This window comes from Astyanax mexicanus, chromosome 11, assembly GCF_023375975.1.
Source record: "Astyanax mexicanus isolate ESR-SI-001 chromosome 11, AstMex3_surface, whole genome shotgun sequence".
Taxonomy (NCBI): Eukaryota; Metazoa; Chordata; class Actinopteri; order Characiformes; family Acestrorhamphidae; genus Astyanax; species Astyanax mexicanus.
Window position 1 is genome coordinate 40,833,860 of NC_064418.1, and position 20,832 is coordinate 40,854,691.

At 37.3% G+C, this 20,832-nt stretch overlaps 1 protein-coding gene across 1 annotated transcript in view; it reads right to left on the reverse strand.

The window, feature by feature from the left end:
• The window catches only part of ctdsp1 (CTD (carboxy-terminal domain, RNA polymerase II, polypeptide A) small phosphatase 1), a 46,961-nt gene extending 30,490 nt beyond the window's left edge, over positions 1-16,471 (reverse strand). The window contains exon 1 of the mRNA XM_022680155.2: positions 16,112-16,471. Within this exon, the coding sequence (XP_022535876.1) occupies positions 16,112-16,187 (76 nt within the window). The 5' untranslated portion in view covers positions 16,188-16,471. The remainder of the gene's footprint in view (positions 1-16,111) is intronic.
• Positions 16,472-20,832: the final 4,361 nt, after the last annotated feature.

A 20,832-nucleotide genomic window follows, 5' to 3' on the forward strand; every position in this document is an offset into this window, starting at 1 on the left:
GAAAACTAGTACACAATTTTGAAAAGTCCTCCTTCGTTCACCCCCAGCATTCCAAAATAAAGCATTTTTAGCTCCTAACAGGCTTAGAATACTATAGGGGCATAGAGTTACTCATGCAAATAAATGCTATTTTTACTCCATTAACAAGCTCAAAGTAGAGACCGACCGATATGGGTTTTTCTAAGGCCGATGCCGATACCGATCATTAGTGGTCAGAGTCAGCCGATGGCCGATGTGACCTGCCGATTTTTAGGGCCGATATGCTATCGTATTATATTTATTTGGCATGCTTAAAATCATACTAGTAAGAGGAGGCACAACAGTTGTAAACTTCACACAATTTATTGAAAATAAGGTTAGCATTTTATAGTGACTTTAATGTTACTATATCACTATATGTTAATAAAAAAATATTAATTTTATTTAGATTGTATTATCCATAACATTTTATTTTATTCATTATATAACATATGTTCTATATACACTATATATTCATGTTTATAGTAGAAATATTATGTTGGCTATTATATAAAATTTACTGTAGGGGCCTACTAATTAACAAATGTATGACTTGTTGCAGTCTGTTAGTCTATTAATTATTCATTTTAATATGTTTAACAGAGTGCAAGAAGACTTCCATAATGTGACAACTTTAGATAGTTACTCCAAAACGGCAAAGCTAATTTCTTCTTCAACTCCATGCAGTTGAAAACGAATGGACATGGGAGGACAATGTTATAAAATGTTCACATTAGGGCTGCAGCTATTATTTTACAAAAATGGGTGACGTTTAAATTAAGAATAAAATTATAAATAATGCAAAAACAGACAGGTGCTGTAATTTAAATATAGCTTTATCTGTTTTTTTTCTTCTTCAAATGAGCTCCTTAGCCAGAGAAACGCGTCTCATCAGCTGTACTGGAGGTTCGGTGCGTGAGCGGAAAATGAGTTGAGAAAGCTGAAGAGCGCGGACTTTATAGGTTCAGGATAAAATGAGCTTTTATCAGAAAAGTCTGGAGGGGGTTCTAAAGTAGAACCCGACAAAACAGAAAATTCTGCTCATCGTTTCATTTAATATCTAACAGCGCAAACCGCTTTAAACGGGTGAGTTTTACAGCAGAACAGCAGGAGGCGGCATGATTTAATGTCTGTTTGTAGTGAAGGAAAAAGAGATGTTTTATTTTAACTCCATTATTTTAGAAACTATTTGTTTTATTAATTTGTTTACAATAAAGCTTATTTATATACAGTGTTGGGAGTAACGGCGTTAAAACTAACGGCGTTACTAACGCCGTTACTTTTTTTCAGTAACGAGTAATCTAACTAATTACTATGACTGTAACTATAACGGCGTTACCATTTCCGACACCCCGTTACTGCACGTTACTTTAGCAGCTCTATGAACTTTTTTTTTTTATTTCGCTTTGCCCTGGTTAACCCCTCCTCTGTCCGGTGAACTTGAGCTTCTGGCCGCTGTGCCTGTGGTTTGGCGTGGTGAAGTGAGGCACAATTGTGACGATTTGCGTGCTCTAATCAATTCAGTGATTGCCGTGGACAACCCAAGTTCCGAATTAAGGACGTTAAGCTCTTTTTAGCTGCTCCGGTTTTTGTGCTGCTTTCTATTTTAGAGCTTAGATTCTCTGCCCGAATCCCACCTGACCTGAGGACCGACCCGAAATCAGGCTCCTATTTTTATTTTATATAAAGCTCTGGTGTGATAATTACAACGTTGCTAAGTAACCAATTATTATTGTTCACTAAAGCGAACGAAATAGCGAAAATTGAAAGTGAAAAAACATTTGTGTTAACTGAATCTAATAAAAACGGTAATTAAAAGGAAAAACATAACTATCTCGAACTGTATTTTGTGTTTATAAAACTAACTAAAACGAACTGAAATTACTGATAGAATACCCTCATTTTTGTGTTTAATTTATTTATAAGCGCTGTTGTACAGCGGAGTTGTACAGCGGGAGTTGTTGTGCCGAGCGCGCGGCACTCGTGGTCCGTTAGTCCGTTAGACGCGTTTTTCCGCTTTTTTCAGTATTACAAGTTTTAGTAATTTTCTTTGGTTGTGTGGAGAATTTCGTTTTATTTTTTTGAAATTCGTTAGATTGTATTTTTGTCAACATTTTGGGTTTATTTTCGTTTGTTATTTTTTGTTATTTTTCTGAAATTTTCGTTTCTGAAGAAGAGACGTCAGTTATTTTATACTAGAGCTTATAGATAGGGCTTGCCTTGCATAGTCAGGGTGCATTCCAAATGCACTCCTGCCATCAACGCTAAGCATAGTTTCGTTTGGAGAGAAATGCTACAACATGCAGTTGAAATTCTATTCTTTTTCAGTAAATGAAGCAACATCACAGATTACTAATCATGAGAGAAAATATAGACTTTGGGACACTGGATTGTAAAAATGGATGCCTTACCCGTTGAAAGTCTTGCTCACTCTTGAAACCTTGCTCTGCGTTCCAAGTAGCTGCCCGATTGATAAAAAAATAACAAAAATCGGCCGATTAAATCGGCTGGCCGATCGATCGGTCGGCCTCTAGCTCAAAGTAGCTCCACACTTCTTTGGTAGAATTTTGAAGGCTGTGACATTTAAAAAGAGGCACTAAGAACTTTCAAAGTGCAAAGGGAGTTTATTTTAGACTGTATATAAGACTGTATATAAAAATACATTATTACTACACTCTACATTCAGGTAGTTCTGATACAGCATGGAAGCAGCATTAAGTAGCATCACAGTCTGCTCGGAGGAAAGTGCAGCGACTCGGTTTTGATACATCAGCTCACAGATGCCTGATCGACACCACCCTAGGAGTGATGAGTGGAGAGAGAGAGTGCCGTCTACCAACCCAGAGAGAGCAATGCCCATCATGTTCTTTCAGGGCTCCGACAGCTGATGGCAAGCTGCATGACCTGGATTCAAACCAGCAATCTTCCAATCGGCGCCCTTATCGTCACAATTCTACCAAAAAAGTGTGGATGCACTTCAAGCTCGTTAACAGTGTAAAAATAGCATTTATTTGCATGAGCAACACTTTAAACCACTAGCATCACTAGCATCATACGCTTTCGGGAGAGTCGGCTAAAACCTCTGTATTTCAGAATGCTGGAAGGCTATTAAAAAAAAGTTTGTTCTGGTTATGTTTGTTCACTGTATTCCAAGTCAATTTCACACCAGATTTCTCCTTTAAAGACATAAAAACCCACACAACAATGGGATTTACACAGAAAAAAACATAATAGCTTTTTTTTTTTTTTTTTTTTAATTCAGTACGTTTTGTGATGTCTCCTGGTACAGAGTGTATATAAACACATCACCCAGCTGAATTATTGCTGATCCATTTCAGCTCTAATGACACAAACTGCTCGGTGCCAGAAAAGAAACTCAAGACAATCAAAGCACAGTCTAAAAAAGAGTGTTCTGCAACTCGGGTGGAACTCAAAGTGCTAAAGAATCCCTCTCTAAACCCACTCTCTCTCTCTCTCTCTCTCTCTTTCTCCCCCTCTCGCGGACCCTCGCTCGGCTCTGGAATGCAGCCATATCGCTGGCCCATAACCCCTCTCTGTGCACTACCCGGCCTAACCAAAATAGGAACAGGAAGTGAAGAAAGAGCTGCGAGAGAGAGAGAGAACGGGGCGAGAGAGCGTGGGCCGCCTCCACCAGATCACGTTTCACACAACAAGGCAGGTACAGAGCAGCCTGGGAACGGCGTGCCGAGATACAGGCGGCCACAATGCCGGGCCTGAGCGGGCGCTGTGCACTTTCACCGACAGGCAGCCCACATCCCTGAGCACCGTGAGAAACGCTGTGAGAAACACTGTGAGGAAGAGAGGGCTGCTGAGCTTCGCCTGCATGTCTGACTGAACCAAACCCAAACATGGAGACTCACTCCACTGAGGGTGAACTCTACGGCTTCAGCTTTCTAAAAATAACCACACAATAATAAAGTGAAGAACAGGTGGCTGGAGCTGCTGCCCAGAGGGGGGATGGACAATGTCTCAGCATAGTGTTTTTTTCAGGGGGTCAGGCTACAGGCTTAACCTCTGTAAACAACATTCACCAGCACCACATCCTTAATGTTAAAGCACAAGTGTGTGCACACGGCTAATCCAGTTTATAAAGTGTCTTTCAGCGCAGAAAGCAGGGCCTGAAAGTGGAGCTTTGCAGTTATGTAAGCCCTGGGGATTTGTGGGTAACGGGGTAGCCAGATGCAGAGGATCAGCGGCGGAGTTCAGCCTGGTTCCGGCAGTAAGGTACAGAAAGGCGTGGATTTGAGGGGCCCTCTTTCTCCAGTGTGCACGCTCCTCTCCCGCGCTTATGTAACGTGGAATTCCACAGGTTTTCCTCCAGCAGCCTGCAGGGCGGTTCCAGGAATAAAGCCAGAGCCGATGACGTGAGTTACGTGATACCGCTCCAACTAAAAACGCCGTTTTGTTTCCACACTTATCAAAATACGAGGCTTACTACACACGCTGATTACATACAAGATTACCACAGACTGATGACCATTCATGATGCAACCATCCTCCCTGGCCCCCCCATAACATTAGCAAATCATGCAAGAATTTTGTAAGTGTTGTTGCAGCTGGAGGGACACTTGTGAAGGGACAGATCAAGTTCAAAGTCAGTCATCACATCAGACAGTATAAATCAACAAGCTGCAATTATACAGCTCTAGAAAAAAAATAAGACACCACTTAAAAATGATGAGTTTCTTTGATTTTTACCAAATTGAAAACCTCTGGAATATAATCAAGAGGAAGATGGATGATTACAAGCCATCAAACCACCAAACTGAACTGCTTGAATTTTGGCACCAGGAGTAAAGGCATAAAGTTATCCAAAAACAGTGTGTAAGACTGGCGGAGGAGAACATGCCAAGATGCATGAAAACTGTGATTTAAAAACAGGGTTATTCCAACAAATATTGATTTCTGAACTCTTTCTGAAACTTTATGAATATTGACTTTTTTTTGCATTGTTTGGGATCTGCATCTTCTGCGAATAAACACTCTAAATGACAACATTTTTATTTGGAATTTGGGAGAAATGTTGTCCGTAGTTTAGGCATGCTGTATTTGGTATAACACCAGAAATCCAAGCATTCCTCACAAGTATGCAGCAAGTTCAGACAGGCAGGTTAGAGACTGATGAAGCTCTGAGATAAGCCTAAGCCGCGACGCAGGACAAAGGATAAAATGTCTCGTTCTATCTGAGAACGGTACAGACAAGGCTTAATAAAACAGAACAGCATTTACTTCCCTAATCAAAGCATGAGGTCATATATATATATATAATAATGAACAATAATGTCCATGTCAACATTGATCTTTTTATTATTAAGAATATTACAAACTTTAAATTTCCAAAATGTTTATATATCCTAAATAAAAAAAAAAATATATATATATATATACACAAAAATATTTAACTTATTCAACAAGTCATCAAAAAAAAATGATTCTGTCCATATAGTGCATGAGAAGTTGAATGTAATTATTGTAACAGACCTAGGCAAACTGATTTTAGAATATTGATCTTTACGAATATGTATATAATCACCCAGTCATAACAGTTACTGTGGCTAATAAAAATACTAATACACTGCTGTGTAGCTGCAGCATGCTAACCCCTTTCCACCACCAAAGGTGCCTACTATAGGAGTGTAAGAAAATATATAATATTGTGATGCTATGTTAAGCAATAACACACAGTATTGAAAGACAACTGTGTATTTTCATACTGTGATAGTTATTTAAACAAATACAATAGACGTCCTTGCTTACAGTATCACAGTATACTGCAATATATTGAATTCAAGTGATCATTATGTATCGTACCGCCAAGTTCCCGCCAGTAGCATTTCCCAGTCTACAATGGGCACACAAGTGTTTAGACTGGATTTTAAGGTAATGGATAAAGTTGCTCTAACTCATATCTGACAGGAGATAACACACTGGTGCCAGATACCACAGGCCACCTTCATAGGTCATGCAGAGTGAACTGTTTTGAAGGCATGCAAATGACCACTGGCTCATCTATATTTAACAGCCAGTATATTCTCGTGTTTTACGCTCCTCTAAACAGTTGTGTTTAGATGCTCCTCCCTCTCCACTGAAATTCAAAGGTCTTCAGAGGCCTTTTCTGTAGCAGCTCCAAAACTTTGGAATAATCTTCCACTTTTTATAAAGGAATCAGCCACAGCGGATATTTTTTAAGTACAAGTCTGATCGCTCAGGTATTTGCAGATTACTGAGCGGATTATTTTGTTAGGTTTGTCTTGCTCTACTGTCTTGTCATTGTTTTATTTTTTTTCATTTTATTTTTGTGTATTATTGGTATTTTTATTTTTCCAAAACTTATCCAGGCCTGGAAAATGCTATTTTCAAATTACATGACTTTTCCAGGTTTTTCATGACCGTACGAACCCTGGATGTAGGCAAAAAAGGCAATAAATAAATATATATATTCTCCAAAGCATCTCTAAGTTACCTATAGTCTAAATAATTTAATCATTCTGTAGTTTGATAAAAAAAAATAATACATTCATTGTTAGTAACCTGGAAAACCAACTGAAACTGAACTGAAAAACACTCATCACACAATAGTGATATGATCAGACATAATTGTCTGTCTTTAAAAAGTTTTAAAGATGCAGAGAGTCTTAATTCAATATCTAAACTGGATTGTCTTCATTATTTCACAGAAAAATACAGCTCACTAATAGTAAAGTCCAACTGTCCAAGTGGAAACGTATGGCCCATTCGTTCCCATTTAATTCAATGGATCACTATTTACTCATATGGAACACTGGCCCTGAATAACTACTTAAGCTTTGTTATTTATGAAATAATCCATTTACTAGCCTTTTTAGAGAAAACAAGCAAAATTTACTTTACATTTCCTTCGCGATCTATAAAGTGCTAACTTATCGTAAAACAGCAAAAGTTCAAAACACTAAACTAAAACAGAAGTTTCATATCAGGAAATAAAATATGTGGGCATCATGTGGGCAGCTTCTAAAATGCTGTGTAAGCTTCTTTTGGTGCCTTTTTAGAGGAAGAAGGACAGAACATGCAAATATCTATTTTAATGCATATAAAAGTCATACCATCATGTAATATCAGAGATCATCAGTAGAGGTGTGCCAAAAAATCGATTCACATAAGAATCTTGATTCTCATTTACTACGATTCAGAATCGATTTAAAATGTCCCAAAATCGATTCTGAGGGGCGGGTTTTAGACTGATTTTGGGCTGGGTATTTTTGTTGGACCTGGCAACCCTGGGGATAGCGCTTGTCCTTTCAAACGGAGATCTTCCAGACACACACAGAGCGTAGGTGTTTGAGAATCACCGGTAAGATGGCAGAACAAGCATTATATTACCTTAGATTAACGTGTAGTTTTAATGTTTTATGGCAGAATGCTTCATAACAAGCATAAAAAAGATCGCTAGTAGTTAGTTTCAGTAACTGTTAGCTAGCTAACTAGCTAACTTTCCAGTTCCACCTTAAATAACGCTACAGGTGGCAGCGGGCTGCAGCATTTAAGGCGGAACGGAAAAATACAATAAGCTAATCAGAGCTAATTTCAGCTCCTCATCACAGAGGAATTAAGGAATGGACCATATGAATTAATTTCTCCACCTCCTGCCCCCTTTCTGAAGAAATACAACGACCTTAAATTAACTAGTTAATCAGCAGCTGCTCCTGAACTTTAGCGCTCCACTGCTATCATCACATCAGCCCAGCAGCGTCACCTACACACCACCGCTAGTAGCCTGGTAATAAAGCAGTGTTATTTATTATTTATTTATTGTTCATTAACGTCATTGTGATATCCCAGTGATTTCTCTGTCACTGAGGACCCACATTCCTGCACATTTTATTGTTTTTGTAACACATTACCTGCTCCAGGACCAGTGTATATTATGGAGGGTTTTTTTTCAATAAGATTCATAAGCCAGAAGCAGAAATTTTTATAATTCAAATCGTTTTGAATCAAAAATCGATTTTGAATCGAATCGTGGCCCCCAAAATCGGAATCGAATCGAATCGTGAGATAGTAAACGATTCCCACCCCTAATCATCAGTACTGCTCAGCCTGTGTGTGAACCCACACTACAGCCCTACTGTCACATAGCTAACAAACCCACTTGGTAAAATGTAAATGATGATGGTAATATTTCAGAATTGTTTATGTTCACACACATAAATATAATATTAGACACTAATATGAGTATTTGGAAATATATTGGGGCAGATTTCTTGGGGCAGCCAGCCTTAGCCTTAGCCAACCTTAGCTAAAATGACTATCCTAGTCCTGTACAGCTGGGAAACAGCCAGTTTGTGCAGATGCAGCAAACTGCTGAGTAAACTAATACCAAGAGTGAAAAGTAAAACTTTATTTTATTTAATGTTTAATGAACTTGAATCTGGTGTTTATCGCTTTTACTGATAGCAAAAATCAGAGAAGGAACACTGTAAACAGAACTGAGAATAAAGCTGGAACAACAGTCATAACCAGAATACACAGTATTACCATGATTTCATGATACATGTATGAATAATACATGTCGAAATTGCTGAACAATATGAAGGCTAACATTTAAATTCAAATTCAAAATTCAAATTAAACAACTCTATCACTTAATGTTTCTTAATAAACTTCTCAGAATCTGACCACACTGCACTCACTGAACAATCACCTTCCTTCATCCAGACTCCCCCTCCTACCCCCCCAAGCTCTACTAGTTCCACATCAGTTTCAGCAGGTAAACAAACCTCATTTAATAACACGGTTTCCTGTTAGACTCTTTTACAAGGCTATAAAAAGATCATTCAAATGATATCGCATTTCACTCTTTCTAAACCAATCACACGCTGCGGAAATTACTGAAAAAAACCCTGCAGAAAGAGCGGGAACTGCGAGATCAGCAGCAAAATCACCAACACAACAAAACAACAAGCCTGAGGAACAGGCAATTTCACACATTTCCAACATTTCTGAATCATTTCTGAATAAAACTCTATTAAAAGCTATAAAATAACACGTACACTGCATGCACCAGAAAATATATAAAGATTTCTAAATTTGAAAATTATATCAGTGAAATTATATATACTCTGAAAATGGATTTTGGGTTTTAGAAGAAAATACATAATTAGCTTAGCTTTCTACACATTTTAGTTTGTAAAAAAAAAAAAAAAAAAAAAACTTGAAAATATCATCATTAAGCCCTAAAAATATTTTATATATGTTTGAAAAAAGATTATTGTGTATGAAGAAAAGTATTTACTACAATATATTAGGGCTGTAATATTTGGGCAAAATATTTAATTGCGATTTTTCCACAGAATATTGGGATTGCAATATAAATTGCAATTAAATTGTTAAAACTGTGTGCACGAGTGTGTGTGTGTATATATACATAATATGCATTTATGTATTAAGAAAAAAATGATAAGACATACACAGCTCATTCTGGGCCCCCACTCATTCCCACTGAGCAGGGAAGTGACTATGAGCCCAAAGACTACAATCCCGAGTACTCTACGGACTAAAAACATGGTGACATCAACATCGTGATGCGTCTCCGGAAGAGCAGGCTGCGACTTCATACAAACACTTTTGCAAGGTATTCACAGCTCCAGCGATTTCAATTAAAGCTGATGTTCATAAATTTTGGGATTTGGGGGATTAAGGGCCCTCTCTGGTGAGAATGGGTAATTGCACTGAGCATGCGGAAGGATCGTTTTAAACTGGGCGGGTGTGATGCGGTCTCCTTTCAGAACGGATGAATCTGATTCCAGGTTATGTTCAGTCAGAGAGAGAGAGAGAGAGAGAGAGAGAGAGAGAGAAACTGCTGAGGGAAATTACTTCAGAGGATGTAAGAGAGTTATTATATACGGTTGTCAGTTTTGTCAGTGTAAATGAATGAGCAACTTCTGAAGTCTCCGTTGCTCCACCAGCCACTCGTGTTCAGTAAAACTGAGCCGGATTCTTTTTCAGAGGTTGTTCTTGTGACGTAAGTACGTAAAGACGTGTGACGTGGCCAAAAGAACGCCTGCGAAAAGCGACTCGACACCCCAGTTCTTAGAATTAATATATTAGGTTTAGCAGGGATGGTCGTTCCAGCTCACTGGTACCATTGAACACAATATTTTATCCCTTCTGCACTCAAAAATTTTGCTTTCAGTTTAGAAACAAAATACTACAGACTGCCACTTTAAAAAATATATATTAATCGGTCAGCCCTACATTATATGATAAAATAGTCATACCACTCACCTCTACAGTCCACAGGACCACTTCATCAGATACCCCGCCTAATTATTATAACAGAAAGTTTCTCAACAACACCATATGATATTAAACCACTCCAGATGATTTTCACATGTATTTATTCATTTTTTTAATTCCTATGGAATTCCCCTGGAATTCACCTTTAATTCTGTACTAGTGATTCAGGCTCTGGTCTCTGAAAAATGAGAAATATAAAAACATGATTGACCTGTTTAGCCTTGTAGCAACCCGGTGAAGAAAACAATGAGCTGGCAGTTATTACACAGTAAAACTTAATGCTACGTCTGCTATTTATTCTTCCCGACCAGAGACTGTAAAAAAAGATGGACGCCGCGTCTCCGTTCCCATACATTCAATGAAAATGAAGCCAAAATCTTCCGCCATGTTGGCGATCCTAAAACCCGAGTCTGCTCAGTAGAGACCAGAGGAGGGAGAAAGACTGTGGATAGCAACCTACTCATTTAAATAACCCCGCCCCTGAGGGCTGCCTCGCGGTCACAGGCTGCAGAGCGGGGCGGAGCGGAGCTGACGGTCTGTTATTGGTCCCGCCCATAACCAGCCCTTTTACAATAACCACACTTTTTTTGAATAGAGCTGAATAACGTTTTAAAAAACGAATTCTGTGGGGATATAAAAATTTGACAATATAAGCAGAGGTTACACTAGCTGCTGCATTTAAATAATGGAGGTAGAATTACAGTATATTAGAAAAAAACGTGATTGAAAGTTGTCTGTTTTGCCATTGAAACCTATGTGGATGGGTGGAGTTACACAGCTTTCTGCAGCCGAACAGCAGGGGGCGCCCGACCTGTGGTGGCTTCACTTTTGAGAGACGATGCTCTGTCCAGCTATATACAGTCTATGTTCCCGACAAACACAAAAACTCTCCCCATTTCAGAGTGATGGTAAATGATGTTAACTTAAGAACGTTGAGGGTCTGATTCCGGGCAGATGGTGTAGTGTGAGAGAGGTGGATGACTAACTACGATTAAAGATCTATGGAAAATGTCCAGGCCAGGCATTAATAGGGAAATCAGTGGACCACTGAGAAGCGTAGTTTTTACCAGCAAGAAGATCTCATAATTAAAGAGTATATTAAGACTCCATATGTATTTATTTGGTAGAGAAGGACAGTACTGTACAGCAGAAGGACAAGCCAAATCTCATATTTACCCTTTCAGCATAAAGTTAATACAACAACAGCAGAACTACAGTATATTTAGTTTTACTGATTAACTCTTCCTTACAGCCAACTTAAAAACTGTCACAACTGCATAACTCATCCGCTAAGCACTGAATAACTGTACCAGAATCACAGTAGTTACTGAATAATGAGGTTCAGGATAAATAAATCAATTATATACAATATTATTATATACAACACACTATATACAATGTTTAACTCAACTTTTGGAAGAGTACATTTAGACTCCAGGTGATGAAATTAATTCAACCTAAATTTCTAAATTTGCCATTGTGGTTTAAACTAATCCACTGGAGTTCAATGTGCCTTTGAATAGCATAAGTAAAGTAAGTAGTTTAAAAAAATGAGAGTTGGAATTTTTGAAGATATTACTGTAAAAATCTGAAAATGTTATATGCTATAAAACTGCGGTTTGATTACTTTATTTATCGATGAATTAATTGTATTTGCAGTTTGTGTTCTCATTATATCACATAAATGCCATCTCAAAACATCTGGTAGAGTTGTAGATTTCTACAACTGTGGGGTTAAGTGGAGAAAAAAAAATAAATAAAGAAAATATTAATGAACAAACAAATCAAAAATACACAATGTTTGCATTGTTTAAAATAATTCACATTTCACTTGGAGAAGTAAGAAACTCCCTTGTGGGTGAATGATGAGGAGAAGCTGATCAACAAAGTGAGGAAATTCTCAGAACTATATTGTATTATATGTATTTGATTGAATTCTTATTGTCTCACTCTGTGGGCAGTATGCAGCACATCCACAGTGTGGTGATTTAAAAATAGGCCTGTGACAATAATAAAACATTATTCACTTTTTCACATATCGTACACTCTAAGGACATAACAGTAATATTTTTTGCTGAATCAGTATTGGCCTATTATTATTATTATTATTATTATTATTATTATAGCAAGAATATATTTTTATAGACTTCCCTGTTAATAAAGTTTATTGCACATAAAATCCAAAGCCATAATGTTGTTTTTGCCAATTATTTCTATAACAATACATTGTCTGAGCTAAATCACATATTATGGCAGGCCTACTTAAAGGAGTTAATTAACCCAGGATTTTAATTCAGATCTTGCTTTTAAAAGGATGGAGCATTAAAGCTGAAGTCACCAACAAGAGCATAAGCAAATATGTTAAATTATTAATAATAACTGCATTTAGGGGGGTGCCATACTGCATCCTGCATAATATATTGTGACAGTAATGTGATAGCAGTCTATTATTTACTAGTTATTTATAAAATTTTTGTTTTCAGCATTTTATTTTACAATATTATTTTATACAAAATCTTGATACTGTTTATAAAATATACAAGAATTTACAGATCTGTTTTTGTTACTATTAAAAGTTTATATTGTGCTTGTATGTGTGTTTTGTCACATCTGCAAGAATATCCTTATCCCAAAAATACACTCTTTTAGGGCCCCATTCCCCAGAGATCATCATGAGTAAAAAAACAAACATTCATTACTGAATTTCACTTCTAAATTAAGAAATATCACTGATACACCAGAAGGATTATTTTTTAAAACCATTTAATGACCTTTCCTTGTATGCAAATGAGCTGGTAAAAGACCACAAACTACAAAAAAACAGAAACACACACACACACACACACACACACACACACACACAAACTAGGAAAGTGTTAACCATTTACCAGCAGATGTTTAAAGCATTCCAACACACTGTTTACATCACAGATGTTAGCCTTGAACAGATAAGATCAGATAAGAAGAATCCCACATTTACACCACAGCACCGCAGACAGTGTGATCAGGGAGGGTTCTGAAGCTTAAAACACAAACACGACGTGCTGAGAAAAAAAGCTTTCAACTGTTCTGTGAGAACGATGTGCTGCACTGTGAGCTTCAAAAGACACGACAGTGACAGTACATCACATGATACACAACCTTTAACCTGCAGTAAACAATCAACTGTAACACACACACACACACACACACACACACACCTAAATCAGTGCCAGCCTAATCACAGATCCCTCCTCAGTGCTGCTGCTGGACTCCCACTGAATTCCCACAGCAGCACTGCAGCCTGACTGATATCAGGCAACCAGCAACATCAGCTAGATCTGGCCTAAGTGTATTAGTTATAATAGTGATACATTAGTTAGTACTTTTAATTCACTGATTTTTTTTTTTTTTTGTCAAATTAGGATTGCACAGGTCCAGGTGGTCCAGCGGAATAAGGTTCTGCCACAATGATCTGAGAAATGCCACTTCAAATTCAGGATCGTGCTGCTTTGCCCTCAGCAGCCGGAGTCTGAGAGAGAGCGGACCTAAACAAGCAGTTTGAAATGAAACAGTGACTGGCTTCACAAGTATCAGAGGAGGCATGTGTAAAGTTCTCAACTTTCTGGTGTTGGGGGCACTACTATTCATTCGGGAAGTCCTAATTAGTTTAGTTTAGTTAGGTAATTGGCCTCTTTTAATTGGGGAGAAAATGGGATAAAATAAGAAATAAATAATAAATATACAAATTAGGATTGTACATTAAATTACTAGGGCAGCCAAATAAAAATATACACATGCACAATAGTAATACTGCAGGATGTGCAATGTCTTGTGCAATGTTGAATTATTATTAAATAAATATAAATTACAAATTTCCATCTTATCCATCTTATTTTCATCTTATATTGTTTATTTACACAATGTACATTTTTAAGATAATGATGATGTTGGATCATTTCTGGTAAGGGATGTGCCATAAACATTAAACAATTTTAAATATCCATACCATTATAATAGCTGTATTGTCTTGAAAAAAGTTTGCTAATGTATTTGTTTTGCTGTTTACTGTGAAGCTTTAAGGGTATTTTTTATGTAATATTTTATTTTATTACATTGCCATTTTAAATAAATTCAATGTGTTTTGCTTCAGAAGTGTATTCTTCAAAGGTTTTGTCATATCACCAATAATATAATCATTGAACTGAACTGAATTGAAACTGAAAATAGTACAGTGCACAATGTGGGTTATCCAGACCAGTACACCTCCACATGCCTACAGAATCGTCTTAATGCAACCAGAATTATATCTACTGTCTTTTGTAAAGATTTCTGAGGTCTTTTAAGACTATTTAAGGTCTTTTTTCATCTAAACTAACTAAAAAACCTTTAAGCCTCTTAGACTCTTAAAGGAAATGAAGGTATCTGTCCAAAAGTTTTCTCGCAGAAAGAAAACAAAGATCTTACAGAGCAACAAGCTGCAAACCCACACATTAGATGAGTCAGGCCTTAAATATGGACCAGACTACATCACTGTTGATCTGGCAAATTATAATATAATAATATGAGACAGTTTCACTTTCTTTTACCAAACAGCATCAAAAAGTGGGAGTATTCAATCAACTGTACTTGAACTCTCTCTCTCTCTCTTTCTTACACACACACACACACACACACACACACAAACACACACACACAGATTATACTGCTGCGCAGTGTTCCTGAATAACTTCCCTCTTCTGTAATCAGTCACACAACAACACAAACACACTGCAGCACTGACATGTTCAAGCTGTATACTGTCCTGGATGTACAGTTTTTTTTTTTTTAAATTCTTACATTAGTGGTACATTAGCTGTATTTTTCATAAACATTCTAAAATTATTTTACAATAATTGTTATTAACTTATCATACTGATATCAGCAAATGACATGGCTCTCCAAACCATTACTGACATTAATACATTTTGCATTGCATTTGGAAATCCATGGACAGCAATGTCATCTGCTGGTGTTGGTCCACTGTGTTTTATTATCAAGTCCAAAGTCAGTGCAGTTTTGTTTTCCCACAAAATCTTACAGCACTTCATGCTTCCCTCTGCTACAGACAACTTTTATGGAGATACGGATTTCATTTTCCAGCAGGACTTGGCACACTGCCAAAAATATATGATAGATTCATTGGCTGTAAGCTGTAAGAGTTTTACATTTTGAACTTCATAACTGAAATAAAGTAACATTTCAATGATATTCTATTTGTCTGAGATGCAAAGTGAACAGTATTTTAGCCACTCATGATAAATGACCAATGGTTTAAATAACTGCATAACTTTATACACAGTGTGAATTAACTGCAGCAGGTGAAGGAAAAAGCATATTTCACAAATTATGATTAATTCTAAAGTTTGTTGTCTTTAAATGAGTACATTTCCTATTATATTTTATTATTTTACATGGTCTTAAAATGACAATAATATCGTTTAACACTATAATTTATATCATCCCACTGGTTTCGTGACAGGCCTAATAATATAGTTTACTGCAATAATATCTGGCACAATAAATCGTATTTTACTCATCTATAAGCTGTATTAAATTGAAGGTAATGCCAACACAAACTTGTACTTAAAAGTTGAACCTCTACCCATCAGAACTCTCAATTCCACCTTAAATCTCCAGGCCGCTGTATTGGAGCAGCTGTACAGCGGCGCCTGTAAACTGAACTAAAATACACTATTTAAGGTGGACCGGAGAGTTCCTCCAGGCAGCTCCAGACTCCCACATGTGCTGCTCCCTCCGAACCCCGCCAGCAGCTCACCTTTCTCCCGCAGCGGAGCGCTCGCCTCCTCGTCCCGGCTCACTTGTGTGATCACTGATGAGGACGGGAGGTCCATCAGATCCACAGAACCAGAACCTTCAGAACTCTCAGCTTCACCACCGAACTCAGCGCGCGCGCTAAAACCTCGCAACTCCAGAACTAACTCCCGGCAAGAGCATGCTGCGCTGACAGGCCGCAGAGAGCGATTACCACGCGCTCATTACCAGAGAACCGCACGAGAAACGGATTTAAAGCCCAAAATAAAAGTTTAGTAACTTTCTGATCAACTTTAATACAACATGGAGTTCAGCTCGCCTCTCAAATTCAAGATACAAACATGGAACTCGGCGGTTTCAAGGCACCCCGAGCCTTAAAGCGGAAACGCTTGAGCTGGTGGGGTCCGCTCACTGAGATACAGCGGTGGACGAGTTCAAGTACTCAAAAAATCTGGGCTGGGCGATACTGTATAAAATAAAAATAATAATCTCGACATTTTACATAAACTTCAATTATATGGGAGATACTCGATTACGAGTTTTAGTTTTTTTTATAACAACTTATTTTTTATTTGAAACAAACAGCACCATTTGTACTACTAATAATAATCATAAGAAGAAGAAAAAAATAGTTTCACCTTTCCTAAAAACTCCTGAAAAAAACCCCACACATCAAAAGGATAAGGTACAACGCATCAAGACAAGCATGCATAAAAAAACAAGTATAATGCAGGTAAAAATGACGTTAGCATATAATTAAATAAAATTTTAATGAATACAATTTAAAGTGATGGGCAAGTTATTGCTTTCTTTAGATTTAACTTGAACATTTTAATTTAGTCTTAGTTTTATTTATGTATGTATTTATTTATTTTGCGAATAGTAAGCAGCCCATTTCAAACTTCAGCTTTTATATTAAACAAAATGTAAACATAACGTCCTTGTATTTCACACAAATATTTTTACATAAAAGAGTTATTTACAGGTTTCTGACAGAAGCTCAAGCCTATTTATTGAGATTCCCTGTGCAACCTATTTACACGTTTAAATTTAATACAAATGTGCTTAAAACAAAGGACCACAAATAGGTTTGCTTTATACTATAGTGCATCTAAAAACACACTAGAAAGGCCAACTGGGTTTTTAGTAACACCACAAACAAACTCAATCAGAGCCAGCCACCTTGAACCCACTCATGTACACTCATGCAGACCCCACATGAAAATGTTGGCTGGATATTTAATTAAATAATATAAAAATAATAAAATAAATGAAAATAAGGAACAAAGAAATAAACAAATACAAATATTATAAATAAACGATTTTGGTAAGCAATTTAGGAAAAAATAAGCTATATATTTTAAACTGAGCTCGGACTGAAGTGCGTTGCCCCTTTAAATTCTGCAAAATCCAACACTCAAAACAAAGTTTAAAAGATCTCAGCCTGCTCGTGGGAGGATGCGCTTTTTCTGTCAAACTGCATCGTTAAAAGTGCTGACAGCGACCCACAGCACACTCTGAAGCGTGCACGACAAGCCCTTATACCGAAAACACGCTGAAACCCGCCGTATTCCTGCCTTTTCTCTCAGTTTTTTAACTCTGAAAACTTTTCTCTGAACTTTCCGCTGGTAGTTCTCAGAGAACAGAGGGGGGCCTTGAAACCGTCCGCAAGAGAATGGAGAATAGGGAGAGTCCTCAAAGTGCCAAACTCACACTCAGCTTCAGCACATTAGTATTCATACAGCACTGCACTCCACATACTCTACAGTGGGCCTACTTCATTACACAACTGAACTCCCCCAGCCCACCCCTGCACAACACCTCACACACACACTGCCCCTGCTTAATACACTCTTCACTTTCACTTCTTAAACAACTTTACTGCTTTAACTGTTCACTATTTCACTGAACTGCTCATATTTGCATAAGTACGGTGTTTGCTTGAATTTTTTATTTGTTCTGTGCTTTAAAATATAAAAACAATTCAAAATTTGTCCAAATTTAATCTGGTTTAAAGCATCAGGTCATGTGTCAGTCCTGGCACTGTCAGTCTGCCTGCTCTGGACTCTGAACTACTGAAAGACTCCAATTCCCAGCATGCACTCACATTGAACATCTAGTGTTACCGCTTCCCCGAATACTGATTGTTTCCATCTTGCCTGTCTAGTATAAATACCCTTCAGTTTGCACTGTTCCTTTTTGAGTATTGAACCTAATTATGTAGTGCTTCTTCAATGCGTTTGTTATAGGCTTGTTTTTGTTTTCGACTATTGATTTTTGCCTTGCACTCTGTTGGACATTTCCTGGAAGCAGGTAAATACTACAAAGACCACAATCCTTTGCAGCAGGATAAGGTGGGGCCTAGGGTTTTTAAGGTCATTGTTGGCCATTTTTTTCTTTTCTATGTTTGGCATGGTCCGAGGATTTGTACTTGTTTGGATTGAGGACTCCATGAATGTGTGTTTTTTGTAAGTTTTTTATGTATTACTTTATCCACTTATGTAAATTTGTACATTTTGATTCCTTTGTTTTGCTCCATTTGTTTTGTAGTTCCTTTGTTGCACTGTTTGTATTGTGTTATACTGATCCTTATATTTTTATGTATTTGTAGATAAACCATCCATCCAGTACCTTCCTATTTTTATCCATCCTTCATCCAAACCATGCTTCACCCTCATCCATGCATCAATCACTATCCATCCATGCAACTGATTCTTGATTCTGCTCTGCATCATTGTGAAAGATACTGTGAATAAACTGCATTCGTTAAAGTCTGTTAATCCTCTTGTGTTTTAATGGACACATCACAATAGCCACCCGAACATTTTTGTGTACTTCTTACTACTCTTTTGCCTTAACTCTCTCTGCTGTATTTTGTTTTTGCCTGACCACCCTGGTATGTTTATATTTGCTGCCTTACTGTTACGGACCCTGCCTGTCCCTAACTAGCCCTGTTGGCCTAGCCCTTTTGTAAATAAACTGTGTATTTGGTATCCGTGTCTGTCGTGCGTCTGGCCAGCATGACTTCGTGAAAACATGTCTCTGCACCGAGCATGCTAAAAAGTACCTTTAAATCATGCATTGTAATTTTTTTTGGTGAGGAAATCTAGTAAATTTAGAGAGGACTGTGTTGTGCTCTTATTTTGCCAGTTCTTTAATCCTAATTCTGCATTTCTTTGATGAATTGATTTGTGAATAAGTAGATTAATTTGTGAGTTTTCCTTTCTGCTTTCTCCATGTTCACAGTAGCTCTTGTTTCAGCACCATTAACAGCACTGTAATTGCTAATATTGTAATATTTTCCCCTCTCCCCACTCAGGAACAAAAATGCTTTCACTTTAAAAGAAACTATCATAAAGCACTGCTGTTTAAACCTTCAAATTTCTAAGTTTGCTTGTGTAAGGTGTAAATTAACTAAAAAGTAAATGAAGAGACCAACAGTGTATTAACTAAGACCACATTACAATGCTGTTAATAGCATGTGGGCACTTTAAATCTGCGAGGTTAAACTTATGTTAAACTTACCTGATGGGGTTATGTTTATTTTTTTATTTAAAACATTATGTTAAGGGCTCCAAGTGGTCCAGTAGACTAAGGTTCTGTCACTATGGTCCAAGGATCGCTGGTTACAATCCTGGATCATGCTGCTTACCACCAGCAGCCAGAGTCCGAGAGAGCACAGTTGGCCTTGCTCTCTCTGTGTACTGGCTACCCAGTGATACTGAATCAGCAGCCTTCCAAATTGAGGAGAAAATGGGATACAATTAGAGAGAGATTATTAAAAAAAATAATAATTGATTGATGTCTTACTGCTTAACTGTTCGCATATACTGGAAAGCAATTTGTGCTGCAGTACAAGTCATATAAATTATGCTGAAATTTCGGGCCAAACATTGTTTTGATAGTGTTTTTTTTTTTTAATAACCAGTTTAATACAGTGTTTTATGTCATAACACATTATGAATGCCAGCATTCACTTCATTAAATAGCAAACACTGACACATCTGTGCAAACATTAAACTTTTCATCACTTGTTGTCACACCTGTTGCACACTGTGGTAACGACAGCTTGGAGTCGTGCCCGTTTTCATTGCTGTGATCTCTCGTTAACGTGGACTTTGGTCAGTGCTGAAGTCTTCATGTTTATGTGAAGATAGATTTTTATAGATGGGTAACTGGCAGAAAGATTAACCAAGTTTTCAAACACAGGAGTTAAGAGAAGCCTGTTTACAGATAGAATAGGCCCATTTTGCCAGGTATTTTATTTTTAAATTATTAGTGGTGTGTAAATTGTACAGAAAAAAAAAATATGTTTCAGTCAGGGGTTTTTAACCTGGGGGTCGCGATATACACACATTACACATAGAGACACAGGCCGCTAACCAAAACTTTTAAAGCTTAAAAATGTAGTCATTTTTAAAAGGTAGAACTAGAAGCAAGAAGACAAAAGAAACTGTGGAAAAGTCCCAACAGAAAGAAACCCAGAAGAAAATAAAAAATGTAAAAAAAAAATAAAAAAAAAGTACAGTACTTCGAATTCTTGAGCCCTGTTAAACCACACATGACATTTTTTTGTCTCTTTTAAGGCATATTGATAAGTTTGATGTGTTTCAAAATAAGCTGTACCCTAAAAAAGGGGTCACACAGGGAAACATTTTTTGAGTGATATAAGCCATTGGATTGTTTGAACAATATCAAATGGGTAAGTGGACATTTCTCCTAAAA